Raw genomic sequence first — 27485 nt, 5'->3', positions numbered from 1 at the left:
AATAAAAGCTGCACACACACACACACACACACACAGATATTTAAAAATCCAATAAAAGCAGAATGCATCGGGAACATTACCTTCTTTATTCATGGTCATGGGGATGGTGTGGACAGTCTGAAGTTTCACACACGAGTTAGTGAGCATCTGCAGCTCCAGAGAGGTCAGAGAGAAGCTCTTAAAACCTGCAGGGTGCAGTGAAAGGTGAACCATGAAGAAGCCACACAGATACCAGCTCACATATTTGTTGTGATGAAGCCGTCGGGGGAAACTCACACTTCTTCTGCTGCTCGTGAATAATCTCCCTCCACTCTGCACGTTCATAGTCCGAAGAGATGAGAAATGTAAAACCCTAGAAGAAGAAAGGTTATCATGCTTCGTCATTGTGCGCGCTCATGCTGTGAGCTGTCACGTATCAACAGCAGAGGGCAGCAGAGACCAGCTGGAGATGTTTATGAGACTCCAGAACAGAGTCAACATCTGCATAGAACAAATCACCTGGACTCACCTTTCCATTTTTGTTGGCCACTCTGAAGGCAATGTTTGGAGACATGAGAAGCAGCAGAGACTCTTGTTCTGATAACTTCTTCTTTAGTCGCTCGATCACCTTGAGTCCTTTCGTGGTTCTCTACAGATTCATAGTGAAAGAGTTCATGCCGTGAGTGACATGCTGTCTAGACTTTTGTTCTATTCACATGAGCAATATCTCACACAGGTTCCTCTTTTTATTTTTAGTTTCTTCAAACTAAACTCTCTTTGTTCTCGTGCTTCATTGTGCAGTCACTCCTCTCTCTTTGCATTTTGTGAGTGTAAAGATCACCTTCTCTCTTTGGATCTCGTTCTTGATCTGGGAGATTCTGATCTTCATGCCGTCGATCTCCTCGTCCTGGACCAGAGGGATGGAGGTGGACTCACAGTCCTCGATGGTCTGGAAGGTCAGGTCAGCCAGAGGGATGTACGACTTGCAGTCATACTGCTGCCCTTTTCTGTCGGAGGACAAGACGTTTTTTCAAATGAGGTTTTTGTTATGTAGTTATCATCGCATTGCCCTGCTTTTTCCCCACAATGTTTTTAAGAACAAACATACGATGTGACCTTTAACTCCACGACAACCTCTTGTTGGTCACAATGAACATTTCAAACACTCCTAAATTTCCCTGAGGGAGTCATCCCAAAAGGATCAATAAAGTTCAAAGTCTAAGGAAGAAATTGAATGCCTGTCCAGCTGACTGACCTTCGCCCCCTCTCCCAGGCCCGCCCACAGATGTCCTTACAGTATTACATGTGTGTTGGATCAGTAGAGGCTGTGCTAGCTTGTTGGCTAACATTAACCTCCTCTGTGTGACTCTGGACTGCTTGTCAGGGTCAAACACGTTCTGCAGGTCCAGACATGAGTGTGCCGCCCATCAAATTACTAACAGTTAAATTAAATGGGCTAAACTTTAACGTTAAAAAAAGGGTTCATTCAAAAACAGGTAATTTACATTCAAATTAAAATTAGAACTAAATAAAATGTGTTTCTTTGTTGTGCTGATAAGTCATGGTGAGTGTGTAGGTTTTAAAAATGTTTGGTTAAATGATTACCCTTTTGGATGATCCATGGTACACCCTGACTGTCTCCTCATGCCCCTGGACCCCAGAAAGCTTTTAATATTTGCCCCCTTATGGGCAGCGTTGTACTCACCCCCTCCCCTTTCTTTACAGACGTTTACCTTTGTCTGATAGGTCAGATGATAGAGTTAGAAACAGGGGCGAGAGAGAGCGAGTTGGTAATGACGTGCGGGAAAGGAGCCACAGGCTGGACTTGAACCCGCTTGGAGGACAACAGCCCATCATCCTTGTTTCCCCAACAGGGATCTAAATTAGAGGATGTCCCAGGTAACAAGGCCTGACTCCCGGCCCAGACTCACCCTGCAGCCTGTTTCTTCAGCTTGGTGCAGAGCAGCAGGTCGGTGAAAAGGAAGACGTGACGGAGTTTCCTGGAGCCTTCCACCAACTCCACCATGAAGCGATCCCTCAGCAGCTGACGGTTCTGCCAATGAGAAATCCCGTCATAAAGTCGTTTTCATACCAAACATCACCATGGTGAGCTAAATGTTCCTCCTAGCTACTCTACAGCAGCAAAGTACGAGCCTCACACTGACGTGTTTCACGTTTCTGTTGACGCTCGGTTTAAAAAGGTTCATGCACAACTGTGCTGATGTATGTCTGTAATTACTGTCGAGCATGTGGTTGTACAGCTATTGTACGTCCTCATAGAGGAAGTAGACCAAATAACCCTGACAACGCCAAACAATAAATCATACATGCTGAGACCGAAAAGCAAGTTAGTGTCTGAGGACTCACTGTAAAGATGAACCGCTAGCTTTAGCATCTGATGTTCTGATGAGCAGATATGAAGAAATAAAATAAAACTGACTAAAACTTCCTGCAGAAGTGTTGTTGAGTTATTTAAACTTGTGCTGTATGCTTTATAACTCAGCATATTCAGGTATAGTGATAAATCTCTGTCAGCCTCAGCCATGCTAACTTTAGCATTTAGCTTAAATGTGTGCAGCACTGTGTCACAGGACAGCTGACCAGAACTGCTAGCGTGCTAGACATCATGGCTTTAAACGTGCTAAATATCAACATGATATTATGAATGTTTGAGAATGCTACATGCTAATGCTAGCTTTTTTTTCTCTTTGAAGCATGGCTGGATTTGAGCTTATTTATGTATTTTATATTCTTCTGACGACTCAAAAGTGCTTTTAAACCTCAGGTCACACCTACACATCCACACACTGATGCTGGAAACTGATCACATTCATAGACACGCACACGCAGGTAATGAAGAAGTGGGAGCAACTTGGGGTTAAGTGTCCTGACCACACATCGGATATGTGGCTGCAGGAGCTGGGGATTGAACCCGCAACCTTCCAATTGAGAGTCGACTGAGCTAGCAGAGGTCTCAACTCACTTTGTGTCTCCGCACTGCAAACTGATTCTAATGTGGTTTTCAGAGTGATCAAATAGGAAATAATGAAAAAAACAAAAACAAAGAGCTTCTCACAGCTGGAATAAGAGGAAAAGGTCACGAGACAACACCAGAGATATTAAAAACAAAAAAACATGGACCTGATAAGTTGAGAAGTTCATCTTTCAGTTTTAATGAAAGCTAAGTCTCACGTGCTGTTTTATTACCTATAAGGTTAAAATAGTCATGCTTGTTATTAGCGTTGGAAGCTTCGTCCAGCTGCGCACTGTAACGAGTATGAAAGCCATACTGTGAAATGTTAGCCCTGTGTCTTGTTTTCATAATGAACCCTTTAATCCTCATTGATCTGTTCAGCCGGCTGAGGTTAAAGGCACATGCATTGGACATGAGCTGTCCCTGCAGCTGCGTGCTTCCACAATCCGCCTCTGCCTCCTGACCTCTGACCTCCGTGCTGAGGCTGCTTACAGTTCCATCCCACACCGACCACGGTGCTTAAATAAAACCAACAAAAAAAAACAGAGAAACCACGGCAGCACAGTTTCCTTTTCAGATTTTCTCGGAGCTCCAGCTCAGCGCTGGAACCTGTTCAGTTCTGCCCCGGCTTCAGGAGAATCAGCAGGGTGACATCCGTGTATTGTCTAGAGATAAACCGCACGCAGCAAATAATCCAATGGAAAACAAGAGCTGAAGCTGCACGGCCTAATGTCAAAGATTATCACTTAAAACGACAACGTGCTATTTTTCATCTTTAAATCTACCTGTGAGGAACATTAAGACTCAGTGCAGAGTATTTTCTTTCCCACGAAGGAGGGCTCGGCCATTCGGAGGAAAAACCAGAGGAAGTTCTCGGTCATGTCAACCAAATCACAGCCCTGACATGCATGGTGGGTGGGTGGGGGGAGGCAGCGGGGACAGGAAGCAAGATTAAGTCAGTACACACCCAGCAGAGACGGCTGGCTAAGATAGGCCAGACAGTCACTTTCATAAGAAGAGCAGCAGGTCATTTCTGGGAAGCAGAGTCGACCCCGCGGCAAGGAAGGATGGGAGTGAACTCGGGAGTGGGCGATTTTCTGGTTTTCCTGGTTTTCTGCATGCATAGAGAAAGACCCCTTGCCTCTAGTGTTTGCTCTGCTTTGTCACGAGCTTCCTCTGTGTTCCACTTCCCTCACAACGAAATCAGACAGGCTGAGATGAGTCAGCAGCAACCTGACTCACACTCCGGTTTTTATGGCAGCTTCCAGACACCTTGTGCTCTGAGCTTTTACTGACAGCAGCCAAGATGTGACGCAACGTACGGGGGCAGATACGAGCCTGAAATCCACACGGCTGCAGTTTGAAGGAGAAATCAGAGTCGTAAAAAGGTTTTAAAATCATGAACAAAATATGTGAACGTTTAATCCAGCGATCATCTGATGAGCGTTTAATAAATCAAGAAATAAGTGGAGCATATCTTTGTGCATGGAGAGATCAGCGTGTCAGTCAGTAAACCACCATGGACGAGTGGTGAGCTTTACTTTCTGCGCCTTTGTGTCTCATCGCTTCAGTCCTCGCCATTACACTCTGCATGGTTTGGTGGGTTTGACTTCATCAACACAGACGACAGCACAGGTGGACTTCCTGCTCACATCTGTGATCAGTAACAGCTTTAATCCTCTGACCGGTTTCTCTTCACTGAAAACAAATGTTCCCAATAAACCCGCTGGACGACGAATCCACTTCAAAACAGACACATTGATATCCATCTATTTTATATTCTATACAGCTTTTCCCATCTCGGGTAGATCTGGAGCAGATCCCAGCTGTCATTGGTCGAGAGGCGGGGTTACACTCCGGACTGGTCACTAATCAATAACAGGGCTGACATACGTGTATCTTTACATTTTTTGAACGTCACCAAATGTAGTTTTGCGGCCTTGTACCCACCAGAGGTCAGGAAATAATCGACCTTCAATTTAAAACATGCAGCAAAAAGAGACGGAGCAGTGTTGCTCCAGCAGCGGATGTTGTCAACAGGATGGACGTGTAGCGGGTTTCTTCTCAGCGCACAAACGCTTCACGCAAACACTCCTGAGGGTACGTCTAGCGCTCGCCAAAAACGCTTGGACACAGGGCCGTACGACCTCATTTTGTACACACTCACACAGTCTCTCTGGAGGGGATTTACACTGGTTCAATCTTTCCTGAAACACATGTTCCTTACTGACCTCTCCCTTCTTCACGGTCATGGACTGTCTACGGGGCGTGATCTCTTCATTCACGCTGGACAGGAAGTTCTGAGAGATGCGCAGGGCGTCCTGTAGCAGCGGATAGTCTGGGTGGCTGGACGGCGTGTGCTTCAGAAGGTCCTGGAGGAGAGGATCACACGGTTACAGAGAGCTGCAGACAGGATGTCGCTCTAGAACTGTGATGGGCAGATCGACTCACATGCAGAACGAGCGTGCTGCGCGTCACTCTGTCCACAGGTTTGTAGAGAAGAGCTGCGGAGGAGGACGAGTCAGATCAACAGGCAGAGTCACAGCTCAACTACTTATAGCTATATTGATTTATGTGGAGGCTCATTTCACTTGCTACTCACTTTCCAGTGAATTTTTAGCAGACTGGTCTTTGCAGTCCTTTGTGCTTTTGACCTTGAGATTCTGGCAGGGAGACAACATCACAGAGACCGGTTAGTAAAAAGCCCCTCATTAAATCACACAGACCTTCCCCCTGGTGCAGTTAAAAACAATCAGCGCCTCTGTAAAGAGCTGCGTGGTTCTTTGGCCGACTGCTTAAAAAAAACAAAAAAAACGCCTCGTCATCACTGTGAAACATCAAACACTTGGCTGCATCGCTCCTGCTGTGCATGGCGTGATTCCATACCTCAGATATCTGTGCAAACTGAGCATTTGCCTGGCAGCACTTGTCGGCAGTCTCCACAGCAACCTTGTAGTTATCCACAAATGCCCGGTACACTCCGAGCTGGCTGGCCTACAGGGGACACAGAGCACAGATTACCTTCATTTCAGCACAGAGGAGCGGCGTGCCGTCCTTACACGTGCTTTCAGGCATTACATGAGGATTGAGTGACTCGATCGGTGCTCACGTGTCTCCGAATAAATCTTTGTATTTTCATGTTTCATCCATGCGAAGAGAGTGAGGTAGCTTTTATTCGGCGACCTCCTATAGAGCGTTTTGTTCTCCTTTACTGCCTGTAATGTGGTGCAGGGAGGCTTTTATCTGGCCGGGAGATGACTCCAGGCAGTCTACTCACATGTGCACTGGAAGAAGCCCTGAACATTACTAACAGCCTTTACGACCTCAAATCTCCCGATCAAAGATACAGGTATGACATTCAAGCAGTTCTATAATTAGTGTCTGAACGTTGCTGACTTGACAAATGTTGGTCTATTTGATCATGAATGAACGTTTAATCTCGCCATGTGAGGTTTCATGTTATTTGTAGTTTGATGTTCTTCTCCTAAAGGGCAGAAAGTGTTTAAAGTGCCACCAATAAAACAGCTCTCATCGTATCAGCTCTGCTGCTTCTTCCATTTCACCCAGACTTGAATTTCCCTCGGGATCAATAAAGTATCTATCTATCTATCTATCTATCTATCTATCTATCTTGTTTACGATAGTTTCTGATGATTTCCTGCTGCATTCCAGCAGTATGAAAAGAAGTGGAACAACAGGTTCATGCTGTTTCTGCTCAGAAACAAAGATTTCCTCAATGGCTATTTCTTAAAAGCCCCAATCACTAAGCTGAGTAACGAGAGAAAATGAATCTCTCTCCCTCTGTGATCATGAAGGAAACCTGCTGTGTTGAAGCTTCTCTGACAACAATGCAGCAGCCAGTATGTCCTCCTTCTAACTTTAGATTCTGCTCCTGAATGCTCTGGATCTGATTGGACCAGAGAAGGTAGGCGGGGCTTTGAAGGCCGTTTTGGACGCCCCTGGGTTTGCCAGATATGAGAGCAGTTATCAGGTGAACAGGTGTTGCAGCGATGGAAGCGGGCAGTGGAACTGCTTCAGAGAGAAGTGATTGTACCCGAGCTAAAAAGCCTCTGCATGTTTCTAATAAGCTCCAGCAGCAGAAAGCTGCTCAAACTAGGATCAATGTTGGAGATGAAACAAGGAGGTTAGAACGCAGAAAGCTTTACAGACCCATGCAGAGCTGGCTAAACACTGAAGCTACAGTGTCCAGCACATGCAGAGCTGGCTAAACACTGAAGCTACAGTGTCCAGCACATGCAGAGCTGGCTAAACACTGAAGCTACAGTGTCCACCACATGCAGAGCTGGCTAAACACTGAAGCTACAGTGTCCACCACATGCAGAGCTGGCTAAACACTGAAGCTACAGTGTCCACCACATGGTGACCTGCGTGAACATCCACTTTAGAGAGGAGGGGGGAGACAGCTCTCTGTGATGAGTAGAGTTTAGACTGCAGTACCCATTTTAAACACTAGGGGGCAGAGTGACATACTGCTCCTTCAAATAAGTAAACTTTAAAAATGGAGGCATCGTTGATGACATTTGTTCGATGATGGATTAGTTGTTTGTTTTTAACGTTAGTAATCATGAAAGAAGGCAGTGAGTCACTGATGAACATTTCTGATGACTTGTTTTAACACGCAGTTCAACAAAGAAGTCATCACCATCGTACCAGTTTCTGGAAGAGGTCGCCCACACACTGCTGGTGGCCCCAGTTCTGGACTCGAGGGAGCAGAGCATCGTAGAAGTCTTTGTGGATCTCATGAAGCTCCGGCACTTTGAAGAAGATGGTTTCGATCTGCTGGATTGTCAGCACTGGTTGTGAAGTCGTGGCTGCGGCCCTCAGAGGCTTCATGGGCTACAGAAATAATCGCAGTCCATAAGGAGGAAACTGTTGTTGAATGCTGTTGAACTGCATGACGAATTACAAATCAGAAGTTATACATACTATCAGTAGAGCCTCCAGGTGACTGAGGTAGATCTCCTCACTGGCCAGGATTCCTGACAGAACCCACTTTCTCATCTCGAGTCCCTTCTCCTGATCCAACTCCACCTGATGCAAACATGTAGAGAAGATGAACGTGAAAATCAAGACACCATCCGACACAATCCCATGTTCCTCTAACTCTAAAATGTGTCTCCAGTCTCTCTACAAACCCCCCAGTGATGAGAAGAGTCCATCCTCTCCGTCTTCTGCCTGCTCCACTTTTAAGAAAATGTGTGCTCAAACAGGCCGTTTGGAGATTTCCCCTTCATGACATCACAAAGGGCAGTAGCCCCTCCCCCAGGTGGGTGACACTCCCACAGCTACAGTAGGTGTTTGTTCTGCCCTCTGAGTCTGCCTTCTCACCGTAAACAATAGGACATGGAGCCAGAAAGCACCGAGTACACCATAGCCCTTCCAGAGAGGGGGCGTGGCCAGACACAGCTCATTTACATATTTAAAGCTACAGACACAGAAACAGCCTGTTCTGAGCAGGGCTGAAATAGAGGAGTTTATAGACATGATCAAATACAGGATCAGAGTGGATTTACAACCACACACTTCACACACATGATGAAGAGGAGCTCTGAGACTTCTCTAAACTGGTTGAAGAGGAGGAGAATGTGTGAGCTTTAATAAAAACTAGAACCCCTCTGAGCTCATATTGTTGTGATGGGATAAAGACAGTCCAGGTTTGATTAAACTGTGTAGGAGTTTTACAGTCCGGGAGGCCGTCACCAGAGCCTCTGTGAGTCTTAAACATGAAAAACGAGTTTCTAGTCAACAAGTCATTAATCTGAACAGCTCATCGGTCATCCTGCTGCTGACTGTCACGTCAGTATAAAATCTCACAGGAGCCCAGAGAAAGTCTGTATCAGGCTCAGCCATTAAATCAGATTTACTTTTTTTTTGTTTTACATCTGCAGCCCCCCCCCAACCCGCTCCAACACTTTGAAGATCTTCAAGTGTTCACATCAGAGGACAAGAATACCACAGACAGCCGGAGAGGGGGGGGGGGGTCTCTTCTGAACATCTGTTCACCCACAGCGTTCGCTGTGCTTGAATGCTGTGTGGTCCCTGGCACTGAAAGACCCTCATGTGCTCCCTCTATGGCTGCCTTCTTCTGATTGAACTCCCGGCAGTTCTCTCTTACACTTACATCAAGTAAAGTTTAGCAAAGCAGCATGTTTGAGGAGAGGGCTGCGCGGCGGTGCAGAGGTTAGCTCTGCCGGTTCCTGGTTTGAATCCCTGTCTGACTGGAGGCTCTCTCTCTGTGAAGTTTGCATGTTCTCTCTGTGGTTCTCTCCCCGGCTTTGTGAAGGATGCTTCTCATACACTCACAGATATCAAAACTCTTTCAATGAGGAAAATCAAATCACTTGAGGTAATCTTCATCAGAAGAGTTCATAATTAGAACTCCTTTATGTCAAGTTCAACTCAATCTACAGATTGGATATAGAACATGAATATAAAGGGATGAGACTTTACTGGTCTCTCTGATGCACTAATGATGGTGTTGTTTTAGTATGAAACAGTCATACTGAGTTGAGTGTGAGTGGCTGCAGCGCCTTAATGCACAAACAAAAACACAGAAAAGGAGTGATATCCTCTCGCCAGGAAGTATGAAGCTGAAATGTTACCGTCATTTTGTCAGACAGTTGAAGCAGACATGAAACAGAGGTGACACATTTCTCAGGGTGTTTTGACATTAGACATGAGATGGCTTGCCCCTCCCCTCTCCCCCCTGCTGGTCTGTGGTCATGTTAGTAACATCGCTGTGAGCCTGAGTACAGCAGTGTATGTACACAGCAGGTGGCAGTATGCACACAGTTTGTTTACAAATCTAACAAGAAAAAGAAGTAACCATGGTAACCACTCGCTCCATCCTGTTCACTGTGGTTGTTTCACTTATCGTTGCGCCAACAACGACCCTCCTCCTAACTTTATATCTACCGTGAAGCTCAGAGGATGGAACAGGCTCGTGCTGCGTGGACACGTCAGGAGCCGTTTAGAGTTCGTTTACAGTGCGCCTAGCTGTGGGAGTGTCACCCATCTGGGGGAGGGGCTACTGCCCTTTGTGATGTCATAAAGGGAAAATCTGCAAACGGCCTGTTTGAGCACACATTTTCTGAAGAGTGGAGCAGGCAGAAGACGGAGAGGATGGACTTTATTCATCATTGGGGGGTTTGTAGACAGACTAGACACACATGCTAAAGTTAGAGAAACATGGAGAAGAGGACCTTACAGAATATGTGACCTTTAAAATGTGGCATCAATAATTTAAAACGAGGAAAAGAGGAGGAAGAGTGTCAGGACTGACAGAAGAAGAAGCAATGCCAGGCAGAAAAACAGAGACAACATGAGGCGCCACTGCTGCTGAAGGTGATGGATGGAGCGAGGAGTGAAGACAGAGGAGGACGACGCAGGAGGCAGAGAGAGTGATAAAGGAGGGAGCAGCACTGCCAAACGTTGACCCAGTTACATTACCGAGAGCGTGGACTCCAGAGAGCCTGAGGACTGGGTGTCTCGGCTGTGTCGGCTCTTGGAGCGGAGTCTGGGGGAGGACGATGGAGATCCTGTGAGGGACAGCGAGTCATGGCCAGGCTGCTGCTCTTCTGACGGCTCCAGTTCGAAGCCATATGAAGAGGAGGACTCGTTGAAGGGAGCCTCTGTGAGAAGCAAAAGAAAAAACAAGAGTGTTTCAAGTACAGAGAAACACCATGGGGAGGGAAACAAAACAAAAGTTATCTTCAGTAATAACTCAGGAGCGCTCGCCCCTGCTGCCCCCGCACTCGGACGGATCACTCCATCAGTGCACAGGATCATGTTTGTTCATGTGTGTGTGTTTCAGCTTGTGTGTGTGTGTGTGTGTGTGTGTGTGTGTGTGTGTGTGTGTGTGTGTGTGTGCAGCATGTTCAACAACAGAGTGTAACACTGAGTGTCCTTACTCAGGATTAATACATCTTCTATTTTATGATAAAGTTTGAACACAATGTGATCACTGTGTACGAGGATAAAGTGAAGACAGTTGGCCTGACTTTTACAGGCAGTTAAAGTCACAGTGTCTCAATAAGCCTGAATGACTCTTTATTATATATATCTTTGTATATTTTTATAAAAACACTGACAGTCTCGACAGTAATCCCCAGACAGTACACACTTAGCAGTCTGCTTATTCTGTGAAACACTATTCCTAACATCAAACCTGTTCTGACCCGTCATGAACCTGTGTCAAATCGTCCACAGAGCTCGTGCCAGACAGCGAAAGATCGTGCAAGCAACATGTGCACTGCTCATGGAGGCCTATTTCTACAGCGGGCCTCGTTAGCTCGGGAGGTTTTCACGATCAGGGATGATGAGAAAGGAACAACTGTCACCAAGGGAAATTTACTTCATGAGTCGAGACCATGGACTGTAAATATAAAGGTTTAAAGCCTGAGTGACGTGTTCCTGCAGGGGGCGCTGGAGTCCCATCGATGGCGGTCTCAATGTTGGAAATGCAGGCTACCTTTCAGTCAACTGGACACCAGGCTGAGAGCTGGAGCTGAGGTGGAGTTTAAGTCACTCATGTCAGCTACACGGCTAACTACGGAGAACACAAATCGTTTTTAAAATCAAAACGGAGCCGGTTTTTAAACATTCCCCCCCTGCACAGTGTGTGCCGATCGAGACATGAGCTAATCTGTTAACATGTTCATGTCTGCTGTAAAAACTCAACACACTACAGGATTTAGCACTTCCGCATTAGCTGCACTTTTTAAGACTTGCTGCTTGGTCTAAAAACAAAAAACCTGCAGCGTTAAAAGTTCAAAGAGTTCTGAAGCGTACTTCTCCATGTCTAAATACCTCTGTTCTCTAATGTCCAAACCAAAAATTTAATAAAAGCCTAACCAGCTACACGGCTCTTCAGACACAAACAGTGAAACAGACAGAAAAAAGGACTTGAGACTTGTCACGCCTGTTTGAAACCCCGGTGACGGCAGGCACATGCCAGAATCAAATGTCACAAGTCAGAAATATATGTTGTGCTCGTCGGCCCCGTGATCTCAGACATTCAAGTCAACCTAAAGACACCAATCAAAACACTCTGCGAGCTGGAAATAATGTCAGCCGCCCCCTGACTCAACAGCACTGATCATCGTAATTATCGTCATTATCGTTGTCAAAGAGGTGGCGGCTGGTGGATGCAGAGCAGGAGTAATAAAAAAGGCAGACGTGTCTGTACCGATGATGAGTCAAGTGTGTAAAGAAGAGGCTTGAAAAAATGTGTTCATCTCAACCTGAAAACAGGAAAGAGAGGATTCTGTAAAACCAGGGGCTGGATGGAGTGGAGTCACCCTGGAGAGACGGGCGAACAGCGTGACCTCCACAGTGACAAAGGACTCACACAAACACGCAGGGAGCTGTATTGACTGCTGTAGGAAGAGGTGACTGTGAGCCAAACAGCCTGGGAGCACAGGGGAAGTCCATGTGAAAGGCCACTCTGTGTTCCACTGAGATTATAGATCTGCCCCGGTGCTGCATGAATAACACGTCCTCTCTCAGGCAGCCGCCGAGCAGCACAAAACTATCTCCGTCCAGAGGAAAACAAACAGCCAGAGCGTGGACAAACGCTGGAAAGACTTGTGTGAAGGGGAAACATTTCCACATGGAGAGGCCTCGCTGCAGACGACACGAGGGATCCTCAGTGAGAAGTGTTGTTCTGCTGATCACAGGCTGAGGAAGTGTCCAGGCAGGTCTGTCAGGAAAATCATCCACCTCCGAGCGGAAACAGGCATTCAGCACGAGGTCATCTTTTCCCACACAGCTCACGCACACACACACACACACACACAGATTTTTACTGGATCCAACAAATACAATTTAAGCTGAAGCCTATTTGAAGTGCTGTGATACTGTGAGACCCCCACTAACAGGTGATTGTTCCACGAAGGACTGGACCGTGGCTTTGGCGGTATAGACTGGTATAGTAAGACGTATTTTTGTAGGCCAACCCGAAAAAATGGCGCCGGTGGTTCCTACGTAAATTCGCCTATGGGATTTTTGCTTTGGATTTTGGATCATTGCAGAAAATAATCTCTGTGTCAAACACACGTTTCTGACGCGTAGCTGTTTTGTTCAGCAGGATAATCTTTACAGATGAACATCATTTATATGAAGTTTGAAGAGTTAATGCAGCCCAGAGAAGTAAAAAGCTAATGTTATGCTACAAGCTAACTAAACCGCAGTCGGTTTGTAATGACGTCACGACCGTTATGCTTCATCGATCTAATCAGCGGATTTGACAAGATAGCTAAACGTTAGCTTAATAAGTTGTTTATTAACCTAATATTTACAAGAACACTGAAACACATGACTAGAGGCTGTAAGGAGGATTAGGGAGAGCGTTCCCGGCGTGATGACGTTTAATGTCTCCATGACAACCACTGTAGTTTCAGACAAACATCAACATCTCTTCAGCTTGTGTTAACCACAGACCTTATTTCAGGCGTCTAAACACAAACACATTCAAAATCCACATTGACTTTTAGTGGTTCTAACCAGAGCCATATAGAGAGCCAGAGCCTCTCTATATGGCTCTGGTTAGAACCATGGCGCTAAAATGCTAACTCACTTCCTGGTTTTAGGACTCAAAACTACACCAGTCTAGGGGGCGCCGCTATCGCCCCAAATGAGTGAGGAAGAAAAGTTGAAGATAAGAAGAAGAAATAGAAGTAAAATGTGTTTAAATATGACTAAATATGATGAATCTATGATCATTTTCATGATATTATATAGTAATGTTAATAAAGAGGTCACGAAAACACAACGATATCACTTATTTAAAGGGTCTATTCTCCCGTTTGACCCGACGCATCACAACACTGCAGCTCGTTACCTGCTCGCTGTGGAGGAGGAGGAGGAGGAGGAGGAGGAGGAGGAGGAGGGCAGCGGACTCTTCAGAAGTGAGCGACACTGATCCAACAGATTAACATCACGTTATAAACGACCATCATGTAAAAACAACAACAAAGTGACCGGGAAGAATCTGAAGAAGACACGGAGGTGACGAGCTGCACGGATCAATGATTCATGATTTATGTAATGTTTTATTATAGCGTGTTATAGATGGACGATATTAACCTCAGATCCTTCAGCTAATCAATAGCTCAAATAAGAATTATGACCATTTTGTTCTTACTTCTTCAGAAGTATATTTGATTTTAAAATAAAGAGATTGTGTTGAATATAAGGCTGAATGCCACTTTTCTTTAAGTGTATGAATGTTGTCTTTGGTAGACAAACTGCTCATATCATGCCTCGCGCACCAAAATGGTTTGGACCGGCTCTGGTTCCACGTCATCACAACCGCCTCTTTCAAAAACAATGACTAACTTTGACTAATGAATGATTTCATTTCTGTGAGTGAGTGAAACACAAGACGATGATTTATGTGATATTTATGGTCTTGTCTCGGTCTTGTCCTGCCTTGGTCCCGGTCCCGGTCCCTACCCGTCTCGGTCTTGTCTCAGTCTCAGAGCTCTCTGGTCATGGTTGGTGTGGTCTTCACTTCAACACTACCTATTTGACTAAACGTTCAGTGTGTCTTGAGCTTTTCATTTCCCTGCTTGTTTGTCAGAGTAACCAGTTTTCATGCTGTTTGTTGTGAAACCGTTTTAAAAGCAGAGACTCCTCTTTTAAAACTGCAAACTACCTACAAAAGCAACACGTTATGTCCCGCCACATAATGGTCAGAAACATGGACAGACTCCTCCAGGGCTAAAAGAGGAAGACAATGCAGAAGTGCAAAGAAGTGAAGTTACTGGCCGGCGGCAGGAAAATCCCAGTCCTCGACACTTCACTTACAGGTTCAATTCCAGACCTTTATCTTTTAGTTCATGTATAATCCACTCTCTCTCTCCCCACATTTCTCTTAAGAAGTCCTCATTAACGGAATAAAGGCCTTTAAAGGAGCAGTACGTCACTCTGACCCCTAGTGCTCAAAACAGGTACTGCAATCCAAACATTGTTAGGAGCTTTTTGGCCCCGCCCCCTCCTCTCTAGAGTGGCTGCTCACACAGCTCAGCATGTGGTGGACACTGTAGCTTCAGTGTTTAGCCAGCTCTGCATGTGGTGGACACTGTAGCTTCAGTGTTTAGCCAGCTCTGCATGTGGTGGCCACTGTAGCTTCATTGTTTAGCCAGCTCTGCATGTGGTGCACACTGTAGCTTCAGTGTTTAGCCAGCTCTGCATGTGGTGGACACTGTAGCTTCAGTGTTTAGCCAGCTCTGCATGTGGTGGACACTGTATCTTCAGTGTTTAGCCAGCTCTGCATGTGGTGGACACTGTAGCTTCAGTGTTTAGCCAGCTCTACATGTGGTGGACACTGTAGCTTCAGTGTTTAGCCAGCTCTACATGTGGTGGACACTGTATCTTCAGTGTTTAGCCAGCTCTGCATGTGGTGGACACTGTAGCTTCAGTGTTTAGCCAGCTCTGCATGGGTCTGTAACGCTTTCTGCGTTCTAACCTCTCTCCATGTTTCATCTCCAACATTGATCCTAGTTTGAGCAGCTTTCTGCTGCTGGAGCTTATTAGAAACATGCAGAGGCTTTTTAGCTCGGGTACAATCACTTCTATCTGAAGCAGTTCCACTGCCCGCTTCCATCGCTGCAACACCTGTTCACCTGATAACTGCTCTCATATCTGGCAAACCCAGGGGCGTCCAAAACGGCCTTCAAAGCCCCGCCTACCTTCTCTGGTCCAATCAGATCCAGAGCATTCAGGAGCAGAATCTAAAGTTAGAAGGAGGACATACTGGCTGCTGCATTGTTGTCAGAGAAGCTTCAACACTGCAGGTTTCCTACACATCTCACTGATTGGACCTTTAAATTAGTAAAATCTTTGCATGTTGACTATAAACTAACATTTAATGGGAACAGTATGACAGAACATGGCAGTGTGTTACTCACGTGTATCGTTCGACTTCTCACAGCCACACTGAGGACACGACCTCGTGTCCTTATTCTAGCTCCAGCTTTGTAAGAGGATTAGACTTCTATTAAACATTCAGTTTTTAAATCATGATGTGTTTTTTATTAACCAGCACATGTTCTAGTAGAGACATATTTTGGTCATCAGTTGGTCTGTTTTAGTTTTGGATTTCTTATCTTGTTTTCCTTCTCGCTTCTTCTGTTAATGTTTCCTTGGTTGATCGTTCGTGTTCAATCATATCAGTTCCTTTCTTGTTGTTCTAGTGAGTTTAGTTTTGAGTTCTGTGTGTGTTCCGTGTTTTATGATTTACTGTGTAGTTGTCCTCAGTGTTTCCCCTCCTGTCTGATTGTCCTCTCCTGTGTAACTAGTCTCTCCTGTGTTGATTACATCTGTGTCAGTTCATTCTGTCACAGTAGTGGAAAAAAACAGGGAACTGGACCCAATTGCAGAAAACAAAAAAAAACAAAAAAAAATGTTAAACTACAAAACAAACTATCAAAATGTCCAAACTGAAAAAATCCACAAGGAGAAAAACGAGGAGCACAGTGAACTGACACAGAGGGGATGAAACTAAACTAAAGTCCTGACACTACAGTCTTTATCATACAGTTAGTTATCCTCTCAATGTTCACAGGCTGCGGAGACGTCGGGTCTATGAAACGTCTCACTGCCAGGGACTCGGTATCTCCTCCGTGTCCCTTTCCAGACTCGCTGCAGCTTCAGACTGTGCAGCAGAGCTGTAATAAATACATAGTAATGACATTACATAAGATGGCTGAGCCAAGCAGCTGTGTGGAGGCGAGGATCAGAGGAACAGCTCGTTGGGTGTTTGACTGTGTCTGATCTCACGTTACAGACAATCAGCCAGAAGGCATGACGACACCTTTGAGTCGGAGCGCTCCCACATCCTTCTGACAGTGACACTCTGCAGCATGTTCACAACATCAGCACTGTGCTTTAAAACATGCTGGACGTCCTTTTGATGACTCGGCAAAGACACAAGCCCATGCACTAATCCTAATCCATCGTGATGAACTACCATAACCAGGCAGAGAGCGAGCGAGCGAGAGAGAGAGAGTGACAGATGTGCAGCTGAGACAGCGTCAGAGATTGACTATCACAGAATTAATCATGAGGTCTTACTTCTCTACACGACAACTACACGCAGTATCAGAGGAGGAAGCTCAGCGTCCCTTTGGACTCTTTCACCAACACTTTTACTAAGCGTTAAAATGACCTCGCCATGAGGGCGGAGCAATCAGTCCCAGGAGGAGCTCGCTCTCACTGCCTTTTCATGTACTCAGATGAAGCTGGACATGACGACTCAAAGGTCACACAAAGGCCACAAAGCAGCGGGAGAAACTCGGTTAAGTGTATTGCCTATGGACACGTTGGACGTGGGGATTGAACTCCTGACCTAGCGGTTGAGAGACGACCGCTTTTAAAGTTGAAAAAAACCTTTTGGATGTGTTTTGGATTCAGGAGGTACACGGTGAAACGCAGGTCTCCATTAACACAGAGGTTCTGAACCGCTGGGTCGAGGAGTCATTTACAGCATGTGAGCGGAAAAACAAAAGTGTCAAAAGTGTATGAAGCGCTTCCTCGTTCCGTCATATCGTACAATTCAGGGTGAAACCTGCAATATTGTGCATTCAATAAATCAGACTGCTCATGATTTTCATGAAGGATTTGGTTGTGGGTTCTTAAGACTGTTTGAAAACATCAAGGAGCTCATAAATACAGGACTGTTCAGATCTGAGCTGAGAGCGCTCTGCTCAGGGATCTGCTTCTCCAGCAGCTAATCACACCTGATAGCTTGTCTTACATTTAGATCTCATGACATGTTGGATATTCTTTTCATCAGGAGACGTAAGCAGCTGTTTGACTTCACAGCAGGAGGCTGAAACAAGGAGCTGAAAGACTGTCAAACATGGACGCAGTCAGAGAGACCGTCTATCGGATAAAGGAAGAAACAACGTTTTCATCCAGTAGATGTCGCCCTCGATCACCGGCGAGCCAACAAAAACAAACTGCAGTTTGGCCACGCCTCCTCCATACTGAAGCCGTCGCTCTCCTCCGACCCCGTCCCCTCGTGTTTGCACGGAGGAGAGATAAAAGTTAGTTAGCTTGTAGCTTCTCGTTGCATTTAAATGGACAGGATAAACGTGATCATCCAAATAATTCTTCTTCTTGACTCAAACAGCTTTTATACTGAAGGGGAGGAGCCGGGCGTCCATGTAAACACAGCTCTGACAACAACACAGCCAGCAGGACTCCAGCTTCTCCCTCACTGGAGACAGTCAGGACTCACACACACACTCACACACACTGGATTTATGATTTATTCATGTGTAACATGTCGCACTGCTTTAAAAGCAGTGTGGATAAAATGTCAGTTCACTCTGCAATTCACCAAACAACACAGCAAAGAGCAAAGTGGACGATTGATTGGAAGCACAATCGTATCATCCATAATCTAACATCTCACCAGCGGGGAAAGGCAGAGCGCAGCCGAGGACAGCGCATCGACTGATCACTGCTCACCGTGTTTTTATAGCTCAAGGGCGACACACTGCCGCTTCCAACGCTGTGGAAAGAGCGGGAATTGTAGCCCACTTATTGCTCCCCACTCTGAACATATTGAGCGTCCACACACAGATCGGTCAGCTGATGGAGAGAATTTAGATCGCAATCTCCTAAAAATAAAACCCTTCACAGCAAATGCCTTCATTGATCCGGCTCAGAAAAGCTGGAAATGAGGTTTCAGCGTCTATAATTAAACACGGAGGGAAAATGAGCCGGCGCCCGACGGCCTTTCGGACGCCTCTCTGGTTGTCCGAGAGATTTGGAGAGAAAGTTGCACCTTTGGAAGGAGAACAGCGGGAGGTGGCCAAACGTTAAGAGCCGAGCGCCTCTTTAAGGCTCCAGCAGATGGACTCTCCTCCAGACTGTGCCGTCACCGGGGAAACAGCGGAGGCGGGGAACAGGTTGACAGATGATGGACCTGCGTGGTGACATTTTTAATCTTTAACGTTTAACACATGGTGGTGGATGCATCGCTTATGGACTTCACAAACACTCTCTTAGCTCTTAAAGGAGAGCTCAAAATAAACATCTATGCAGATGTTACAGATGTGTGTGCAGAGCTGGGATGACGGGTTTAAAGACAAATGACCTGCGCTGCAGTAACACTGACACCATCGCTCTGGGACGCTCACGTAGGAGCTGAGCTGCAGTGCTTTAAGTCGTAGGATCCTTCATGTGCCTCAGCTGTTCTGTGAATCCTGTGTCGCACATGGTCATTCACCAAAATCAATGATTATCACGATGCGCTTCGTATGGTGGGGCTGTGAGGAAAAACCAAGCCTGTATCACACACTGGACCAGTTTGAAATGTGGGAGGTCACAGACGTGAGGGCGACCTTTATAATCCTCTGAATGCACACAGAAAAGATCTCACGTGATAAAACGTGATTTCAGAAGAAAATGGTCAGCGGGCCGTCCCGTCGTGTGTTTGGTCTGAACGTCTCTGTTAAAATGTTCATGTGCCATATCTTCATTTCGTATCTCTACATTAATAAAACATATTTTGCCCGCCATGTTGGTGACGAGTGATCACCTCATTCCAGAGACTTTTAATTTGATGTGTTCGACACCACGTGAAGGCCCGGTGAGCCCTAACCCCCCCGATGACATCATCGTGCGTGATGGCGCTCTCTCGATTTCCTTTTTCAAACGTGTATAATATTTCAAAGTCGTCCAAACAAAGAAACGTATTCTTAGATGATAAAAAGCTTTAACCCTTTATCAGGCGAGTGACAAACATCACATACGTCCAGCCTTCTGCACCTCAGTAAGCATGTGATCCTCACTCAGCCAATCAGAAGAGATCACCCTACGCTGTTGTGGCATTTGAACCAAACATGGAAACTTTGTCAATGTTTATTACACTTAAAGAAATAAAGTTCTGATATGTCCCTGAATTACATGATGAGGTTGGATTTTTGAATTTTAAAGTATTTCAATGAGCGCCCTGTAAAGGGTTAATCTAGAAGGATCTTTATGCGTTCACCTTCAGGCGTCCGGATACATCCACCTGGTTGCCGTGCGGTTGCTAGGCAGATAACGTCTATGCCAAGAATGTGACAGCACATCAGGTGAGCGAAGTATTATCACTAATATTTAATTAGCTTCAGACATGGAAATGAATATTTGATGCTACCTGGAGGTCGCCGCACGTCTGCCTTCGTCTTCTGTAACGTCAGCAGTTAAAACGCCATCAGAAGGCTAAAGAGCCGCCGCGCTGCAGCTTTTATAACGGGCGCTCCTGTCAGCGTGTTCTGCGCGTGCACGCACCTCGGGGTGTTTGTTTGAACAGACTGGAAGTATTATTGCTCTTTGATTCTCGGGGTTACGCGGCTCATTACAAGCAGTCGTCTGACCACACGGAGCTATTTCAACACACACTGATTAGTAGGTGTGTCGGGCCCAGCGGCCCAGCTCTGACCGACACCGGCACTAATTTTAGACGGCCCTCCATCGCTGCCTGCACGGGCCCCCGCGGTCTAAAGAGCCTCACAGCACACACGTCAGACGGCCTGAGCATCCGACCACAGTCCGAACACAACTTCACTCCATGCAGGACGTAAAGGGGCACTCCCCCATTTAACTCGTCAAAGTCAGTTTACACAGAGCTCCCGCACAGCCTGTGGAAACAGCCATGTAACATGTTGGATTACCAAATCTGATAATCCACGACCCTGTCCACATCTGATTCTTCTGTTTGGCAGCCTTGATATTCAAAGACCATAATAAGGTCGACGAGATTTTTATTTTGAGAGGTCAGAGGTCAGAGTGGGCTCCAGCTCCCGCTCTCCGCCTGACGTTAGGTTGACTCAAAGTCAGACCATGGGACCCCTGCAGGATCAGACAGGTGATGTCACTCAGGCTTAAAACATTCAGATTTAAAGTCTATGATGTGACTGACTTCAGCAAATCATTTTGGGGCAAACAAGCGAGTGGATAAAGAACACATCAGCTTCAGGAGCGTTCCATCTGTGTGAATCTGCAGCACAGATACAGAGACTCAAAAGGCTCGGTTGCTTCCTGTGACAGGGAGACTCCCGCTGTGACGTTCAAGAACAAACAAGCAAAACAAGCAGAGGTGCATCAAGAGGCAAAACGGCTTTAGAGATCTCACTAAGAAGCTTCAGGACTACGAGCTTTTTTAAGATTTATTTTTGGGCTTTTAATGCCTTTCTATGAGAGAGAGAGAGAGAGACTCAAACTAGTTCTGCCCTCTTGCCCTGACGACGAGCATTTGACACTAATCTTGAGTTCAGAATTGTAAATCTGTGTCACTGTGGCGCTGCTGCGTCCTGCCACACTCTGTGTCCCTCCTTTAAATCAACGAGCTGATGGAAGCGCATCATCGTGCTTCTCCTCACATCATCTCAGTCCCTCTCAGCGTGCTCCTGCTTCATACTTACACAGAAACACAAACGTGCACCATGCTGTGATTTCAGTCACCTCGGCTTTTCTGGATCAGAATCCGACTGCACACGTTCACTCACTGGATAGTTAGCATACGAAGGTCTTTGATTTAGAGCCCGTGTGTGTGTAGGCCTAACATGTTGTAGCGCTGCTTTAATGTCCGATTACAGCTAAGTGTCAAACCAGCTGTTAATAAAGACCAGCCGACTTCACTGAAGAACATTTAGTCTAAAACAAACTGTGGTGACCCGACTAGCTCCCACGCGTCAGAGCTGTAGTACGAGAGGTGAACTCATACAACACTTAACATTTCATTAGCTGCCCCCCCCCCCACACACACACACACACACACACACACACAACAAGCAGCTGAGACATTCCTGCAGCACTGGGCCTGCCAGCCAGGAGCACAGAGGGCCCTTTGAGAGGGAGCCGGGAGGGGAGCTGAGACTGCAGGGCCGAGCACGAGGGAGGATCACTGAGCCGGGGGAGGCCTACAGGCTCACAAGCATGCCAAACATTTTTCCTCGCTTCAGATTTTCTATGGAAACATTAGTTTTAACAGGAGTAGAGACGCTAACAGGAATATGTACAGTGAGAGCTTTGGCATCGTTTTGAGTCCAGTTTTGTATCAGAGGAACAAAAAGTCCATTCAGACTTTTTACTAGCAGAGCAGCTGGCCCTGCCCGGCCTGGCACTGAAGGCCTGCCAGCTTCTGACCACTTTACCCAGTGAGTACACACTGCACAGAAGAACAGGTGTCTGACACACACACACACACACACACACACACACACACAGACGGAGGCCGAGCTCGCTGCCCGTAAAAGCTGCAGCTCTTCCTGCTGCAGGCCGACATTTAGTCCAGGAAAGGGAGAGGCGAAATTCTTTCACTTCCTAGACCGCTAAAGCTGAGATGTTGACGTGCAGGTACAACGACACGTCTGTCTGGGCTTCCTTCAGGGACCTGAAATATTCACGAGTCTGCAATGAAGTGTGGACGAGCGCCGGTGCGACTCCTGCTGAGGCAGCGAGGACGGCCGACCTCTGCACCGAGGTGCACATTCATCACCTTTCAGACAAAGCTCTTCGTGAACGCGACATCCACGACTGCCCGCAGCATCCTGCTTCAGTCAAAGACAACCAAAACAAGAGCAGACGATTAAAGTCACGCTTTATTAGTCCCCTGACCTCTTCATCATTACTATTTTACAGTAACACACGAGACACACTCAGACATCTGTGGCCACAGGCATGTCAGCGTCATGACGATAATTAATTATGGCAAAATAGACCCATAAGAGAGTTGGCCTCCTTAAAGGCTCCCAGCTAATCAGCCGCTCTATTCACAGCCAGTTTTGACAATTGGCCCAGATAGAAACCAGGAGACGACACTTATTCTTCTATTCATAGGAAAAAGTCCCGGGAGACGCGGCGTCGTTTTTAGAGCGGCCGCTTCAATCTCCATGCAGCTGATGGCGTCAGGACAGTTACGGGTTTGTTTGTGTCTATAAGTCAGACTCGACAAGTCAAGTCTCTGTCTGCGGAGACGCTCACATTTTCCAACATAAACCTCAGGGAGAGGCTAGCGAGCAGCTCAGCTAGCTCCAGCACAAAGCGTCCTCACAACGCTGAGATTTAGTCCGACTTATTAGGCAGATTGAATAGATTTCAGTAAATGCCCGAGTGCTTTATGACGCTTACAACCAGCAAAAAGAAAAAAAAGACCTTCCAACTGCACCCAAAAACATTCACTCTCCACCACAACAAAGAGCGGTTTATTGCAGGAGCTCGCCTCAAAGCGGCGCCTAATCCAGCAACGTGCACAAAAACGTCATTACAACATCAGAAATAAATCCGGACTTCAGCTAATCCAACAAAGCAAGGTCCACACGGAGCAGCTGTGCCATTATGTCAACAACCAGCGTCCTCTGGACCGGCCTGCACCTCCAGCTCCGCAGCAAGCGAGAGCATGTGAAGGAGGGCCGGCTATCACGCCACGCCACGCCACACGCGTCATTTTGTGCTACTCAGAATTCACGACAACAGCTGCGTATTAAGGATCCTACGACTTCACTTCAGCTCCTCACAGATCCCTCAAATGTTTGAATCCCAGAGCCATGGCTGTGTCATGGCGTCTTTAAAGGGTCCCCACAGCTCTGCAGCCACATCCACTCTGTGACACAGAGGAGCACATGACCAGCACATCCCTGATGTTCGCTGATCTTTCCTCCATATGATCAGGGCCTCATGGTGGTGAAAACATAACCACCCCACGCCCATCACACAGAGCTGGGACACTACAGAGAGGCCGTGCACAGACTTGGAAGTTGGAGGCATGGATGGGAAATAAACGAGACTGTTTAACAAATGATGATGATGATAGTGGTTGCATTGTGGGAAATGTAGGAGCCCATGACATGATGACAAACTGAGAGGAGTCAGGAAGTCGTCGCCGGCCGCTGGTTCACGGTTTTCAGCTGCTGTTCTGTTTGTGTCAGTGCGTCTCGTGTCCCCGAACGTGTCTTCTTGTGTTCTCCCTCTCCGTCACTGACCTCCTGCAGAGGCCCTGTGAGAGTGACATCACTTCGAGGGGACCGGCGTAACACATGGCAGGTCAAATGGTATCAGTGATGCGAGCAGGCGGGCTCGCATGCTGGTTATATCATGGACTATCTGCTTGTTTATCACATGCTTTGTGTCACAGAGCTTTGGACCGGATCATCTTACATAACAACACACTATTCTGCTCATCTGCTTAATCTGACCCTCAGTGGATAAACACTCTCTTTCAGGGGCAGAGGAGGACTTTTTTTCCCAGCTCTGATCCTAAAACACGCTCAGTGTACTAAAATTCCACTTTGGCACGGAGCAGCGGGAATACGCGTCCTCGTGTGTCAGCCAGTTTGACAAACGGGGGTGCAGAGGAACACCCACTCCTCCTCCCGCCTCTCCTTCTGTCCTTGGCATTATGAAGCTGACCACAACACTCGGCTTATCCCACTTAGCGTTGTTATATTGTTAACATGTCAATACTGCTGCTCACTGAGTGATTCCCCCATTGTGTTCACACATAACAACAGGAAACACCGATGGCTTTGATTGGAAGCTGCATGACACACTTTGAGCCCCTCGATCCTTTTCTCTTCTCTTTTTTTTTTTTTTTTGAGTGAGTGAGTTGTCGGGGCTTTTTCCTTCCCGCCTCCCATAACAAAGAACCTCCCTAAATTTATCACGCTAGACAAACCCCTTTAAGTTAATTACCCGGCACCAAGGACAACAACACTGATGTGTGCTGACATGAAAACACTCAGGGTGGACGGGGCCGAGCGACCGGGAGGCCCGGGGGCAGCCGCTGTCTCGGGCAGAGCATCTCAGTAAGAGCGCTGCAGCACTCAGTGAGCAAAGAGCAGAGGGGGGTAAAAAGAGAGAGAGAGAGGGAGCGGGCGTACAAAGGGTAAAGAAAACACAAGTGAAAGAAGTGGAAGCCACAGTGTTACCATCCTGTAAATCCTGACTCTATCCCTGCAGGATTACAGGCTGGTGGAAACCTGCTCAGGCCTTATTGTGCAAGAGAGCTACTCATGCATAACTGGAAGGGCTTTACATGGCTGAAACACTCAGCATGTGAACACATCCAATTAGATTCTCTTTAATGACAAAACATTCATTCTGCACCACGATCAAGCTCCGTTCCCCTCCCTTCACAAAATCACATTCAGAAATGTGTTTGAACAAAGTCAAGAGCTAAATAAACTTTAAAGCTCAAAACATCAAGGTGTGTGTGTGTGTGTGTTCAGTGTGTGAGGTCTTTATGAAGAGGGCAGGTGCACATCAGTGACTAACAGTGGATCAAAGCACAGTGATCAGAGGGGGGGTCTGAGTCCGCTCTGATCCTAAGAACATCTTGGTGTATCTATGAAATGAGAGGCGTGTTGTGCAGTGACTCTGTCAGACCTACCCACATCTCCTTGAACACTGTTGTCCTGAGACGTCCGACTGGAGGTGGAGGAGTCCCCGTCGCTGGGCCAGATCTGGCCTGTTTTCCGGACCCCGATGATGGCGGCCTCGGAGACCAGGACTTGCTGCTTCAAGCGGTGCTGCGACAGAGAAGTGGGTGGGCTGCTGCTTTCGAAGGACTGCTGGGAGGGCGAGCGGCTTTTGTTCCTGTACATCTGATAGGTGGTGGGGCTGGGAGACACGTGGCTGGACTGACCCGAGGAGAAGTCCTCCTCACTGGATGTTAAGTTCTCGTTGGAGCTGCAGTCTGGCGTGTAGCCTCCTCCCACATCGTCAAAGCTGCCGGGAGAGTAGGAGCGCCTCGGCCAGGTGAGGTGAGCGTCCTCGTCTGTGCTGTGGTCCTTAATGTGGATGACTCGAGTGTCCCCGTCGGCCATCATTCCCCCCACATACACGCTGGTGTAAGGCTGGCACTCTGCTGGCTGCCGCTCGGACTTTCCCCCAGTGGAACGGAGCACATTGTCTTTCAGGAAGTGAGGGTTCACCTCGGCATCCTCACATGAGCCGTTGTAGCTGCAGTTCCCCTCGATGGATCTTCCCCTCTGAACAGATCTGCTGATGTTCCCCGTGGCGGCGGACAGGTTCCCTGGAAGGGAGTGCGGGGATCTCTTCCGCTCCATCTGCATGGCCTGACAGCCCAGGGTGCTGATCTTGTCTGACACCTCCCTGTTGTTGACTTTGACCAGCCCGCGCTCGTGATGGTACTCCATGTTGGCGTAGAACGGTTTCTCCTGGCTCCCCGTTACAGACGGCCCTCGACAGTCAGCGGCTGTGTGAGTGTTTGCTCTCCTGATGCGTTCAAAGTTGTTCCTCAGAGCTGCTACCGAGCCCGTTCCCAAGGGGAAATCAGGAATCTCGGACTCCTGGCGTACAGGCGATATCCCACCTTTCTGTTTTGAATCGTCAACCCCTCCATCTGGATGTGGTTTACATCTGACTGACCTGCTAGTCCTTCTCTGCTGCTGCTGCTGCTGCTGCTGCTCCTCCACCGGTGTCTCATGAGTGGGCGACTTCTGGCCACTGCACAGGTCTCCATCACTCATCTTGGGTGCTCTCTTAAATCCCCACCGCTGCCCGTCGTAAGACTTCCTCTCTTTAGCGAGCAGAGTCTGCAGGTAGATCATCCGAAAGCGCTCCTTGTTTACTTCCTTCTCCAAGTGTCGGATAGATGTCTTGCATTTGTCCAGCTCCTGTTCAATGTCCCCCATTGAGTTCAGGTCCATGCTCGGGGGGGCAGACTCTGGAAACTGGGCTCTCCAAGCCTCCACAAACCCCACAGGTTCAACCATCGTTAGGATTCAGAGAAATAAATCAATCAACCAACAACATATGTGTGCATAGTTCCACAGCACTGCACTGTGTGTGACTGAAGGCTCACATAGTGCTTCAAAACAGAAGTGTGCTCCAGAAAAAGAGTTTAGAGTCTTTACTCACAAACCAAAGAATAAAATCCTCCACTGGTCCAGTCAGTTTCTCCTGCTCCTGGTTCCTCTTGGTCCTTTGTTGTGCTCGTCTGCTCTCTGGAGATCCTCAGTCTTCCTCTCTGTGTGTGTCTGTGCTGTCACACTGACTCGCAGCTCTCTCCGTCAGCAGAAAGAGGAGGGGCTACACGGATCTGATTTACACTCCCAAAAAACAGAGGAAGAAAAAAAGTTTGTAATCAAAATGTTGTTTCCGATCCAAAACAGTTTCCAGGTAAAGCTGATTACGACAAGAGGATCTTCTTATCCCGAGAAATGGTCAAAAAACGTCAGAGCAAATGTTTGCTTTCATGGGTGTGTGTGTGTGTGTGTGTGTGTGGGTGGGTGGGTGTGTGTGTGTGTGTGTGTGTGTGTGTGTGTGGGGGGGGGGGGGGGGGGGGGGGGGGGGGGGGGGGCAAAGACACCTCTCAACATGAAGTGACGGACACGTCTCACCTGCGCCCCCGTAGATCAGGTCTTTATCTGTGAAACGACACAGCTCTGCTCCGTACAATTCGGATCATCCTAACAAAGTTCATCATGTTGCAACCTGATGCCGTACCTCGTGTAAACATGAAAAGAGCGCCACCTGGCGGTTCACAAGG

At 47.2% G+C, this 27485-nt stretch overlaps 1 protein-coding gene across 3 annotated transcripts in view; it reads right to left on the bottom strand.

Annotated features, from left to right (window-relative positions):
- Positions 1 to 27236, bottom strand: part of LOC306834856 (breakpoint cluster region protein) — a 37122-nt gene extending 9886 nt beyond the window's left edge. Inside the window, exons 1-14 of one of the 3 annotated variants that reach the window (XM_079361093.1) lie at positions 26855 to 27236; positions 25362 to 26682; positions 10424 to 10605; positions 7901 to 8005; positions 7625 to 7810; positions 5840 to 5947; positions 5556 to 5616; positions 5405 to 5457; positions 5185 to 5325; positions 1911 to 2032; positions 821 to 986; positions 509 to 628; positions 277 to 352; positions 81 to 185 (exon numbers count right to left, since the gene is read on the bottom strand). In XM_079361093.1, the coding sequence (XP_079217219.1) occupies positions 81 to 185; positions 277 to 352; positions 509 to 628; positions 821 to 986; positions 1911 to 2032; positions 5185 to 5325; positions 5405 to 5457; positions 5556 to 5616; positions 5840 to 5947; positions 7625 to 7810; positions 7901 to 8005; positions 10424 to 10605; positions 25362 to 26643 (2707 nt within the window). In that variant the 5' untranslated portion in view covers positions 26644 to 26682; positions 26855 to 27236. Of the gene's footprint in view, positions 1 to 80; positions 186 to 276; positions 353 to 508; positions 629 to 820; positions 987 to 1910; positions 2033 to 5184; positions 5326 to 5404; positions 5458 to 5555; positions 5617 to 5839; positions 5948 to 7624; positions 7811 to 7900; positions 8006 to 10423; positions 10606 to 20129; positions 20150 to 25361 lie in introns of those variants that run through there. The other 2 variants (XM_079361092.1, XM_079361094.1) reach the window with 2 other exon arrangements.
- Positions 27237 to 27485: the final 249 nt, after the last annotated feature.

Source organism: Symphodus melops (assembly GCF_947650265.1).
Source record: "Symphodus melops genome assembly, chromosome: 1".
NCBI lineage: Eukaryota > Metazoa > Chordata > Actinopteri > Labriformes > Labridae > Symphodus > Symphodus melops.
Note: the sequence above shows the minus strand (reverse complement) of the source record. Positions and strands in the feature narration are given on the sequence as shown.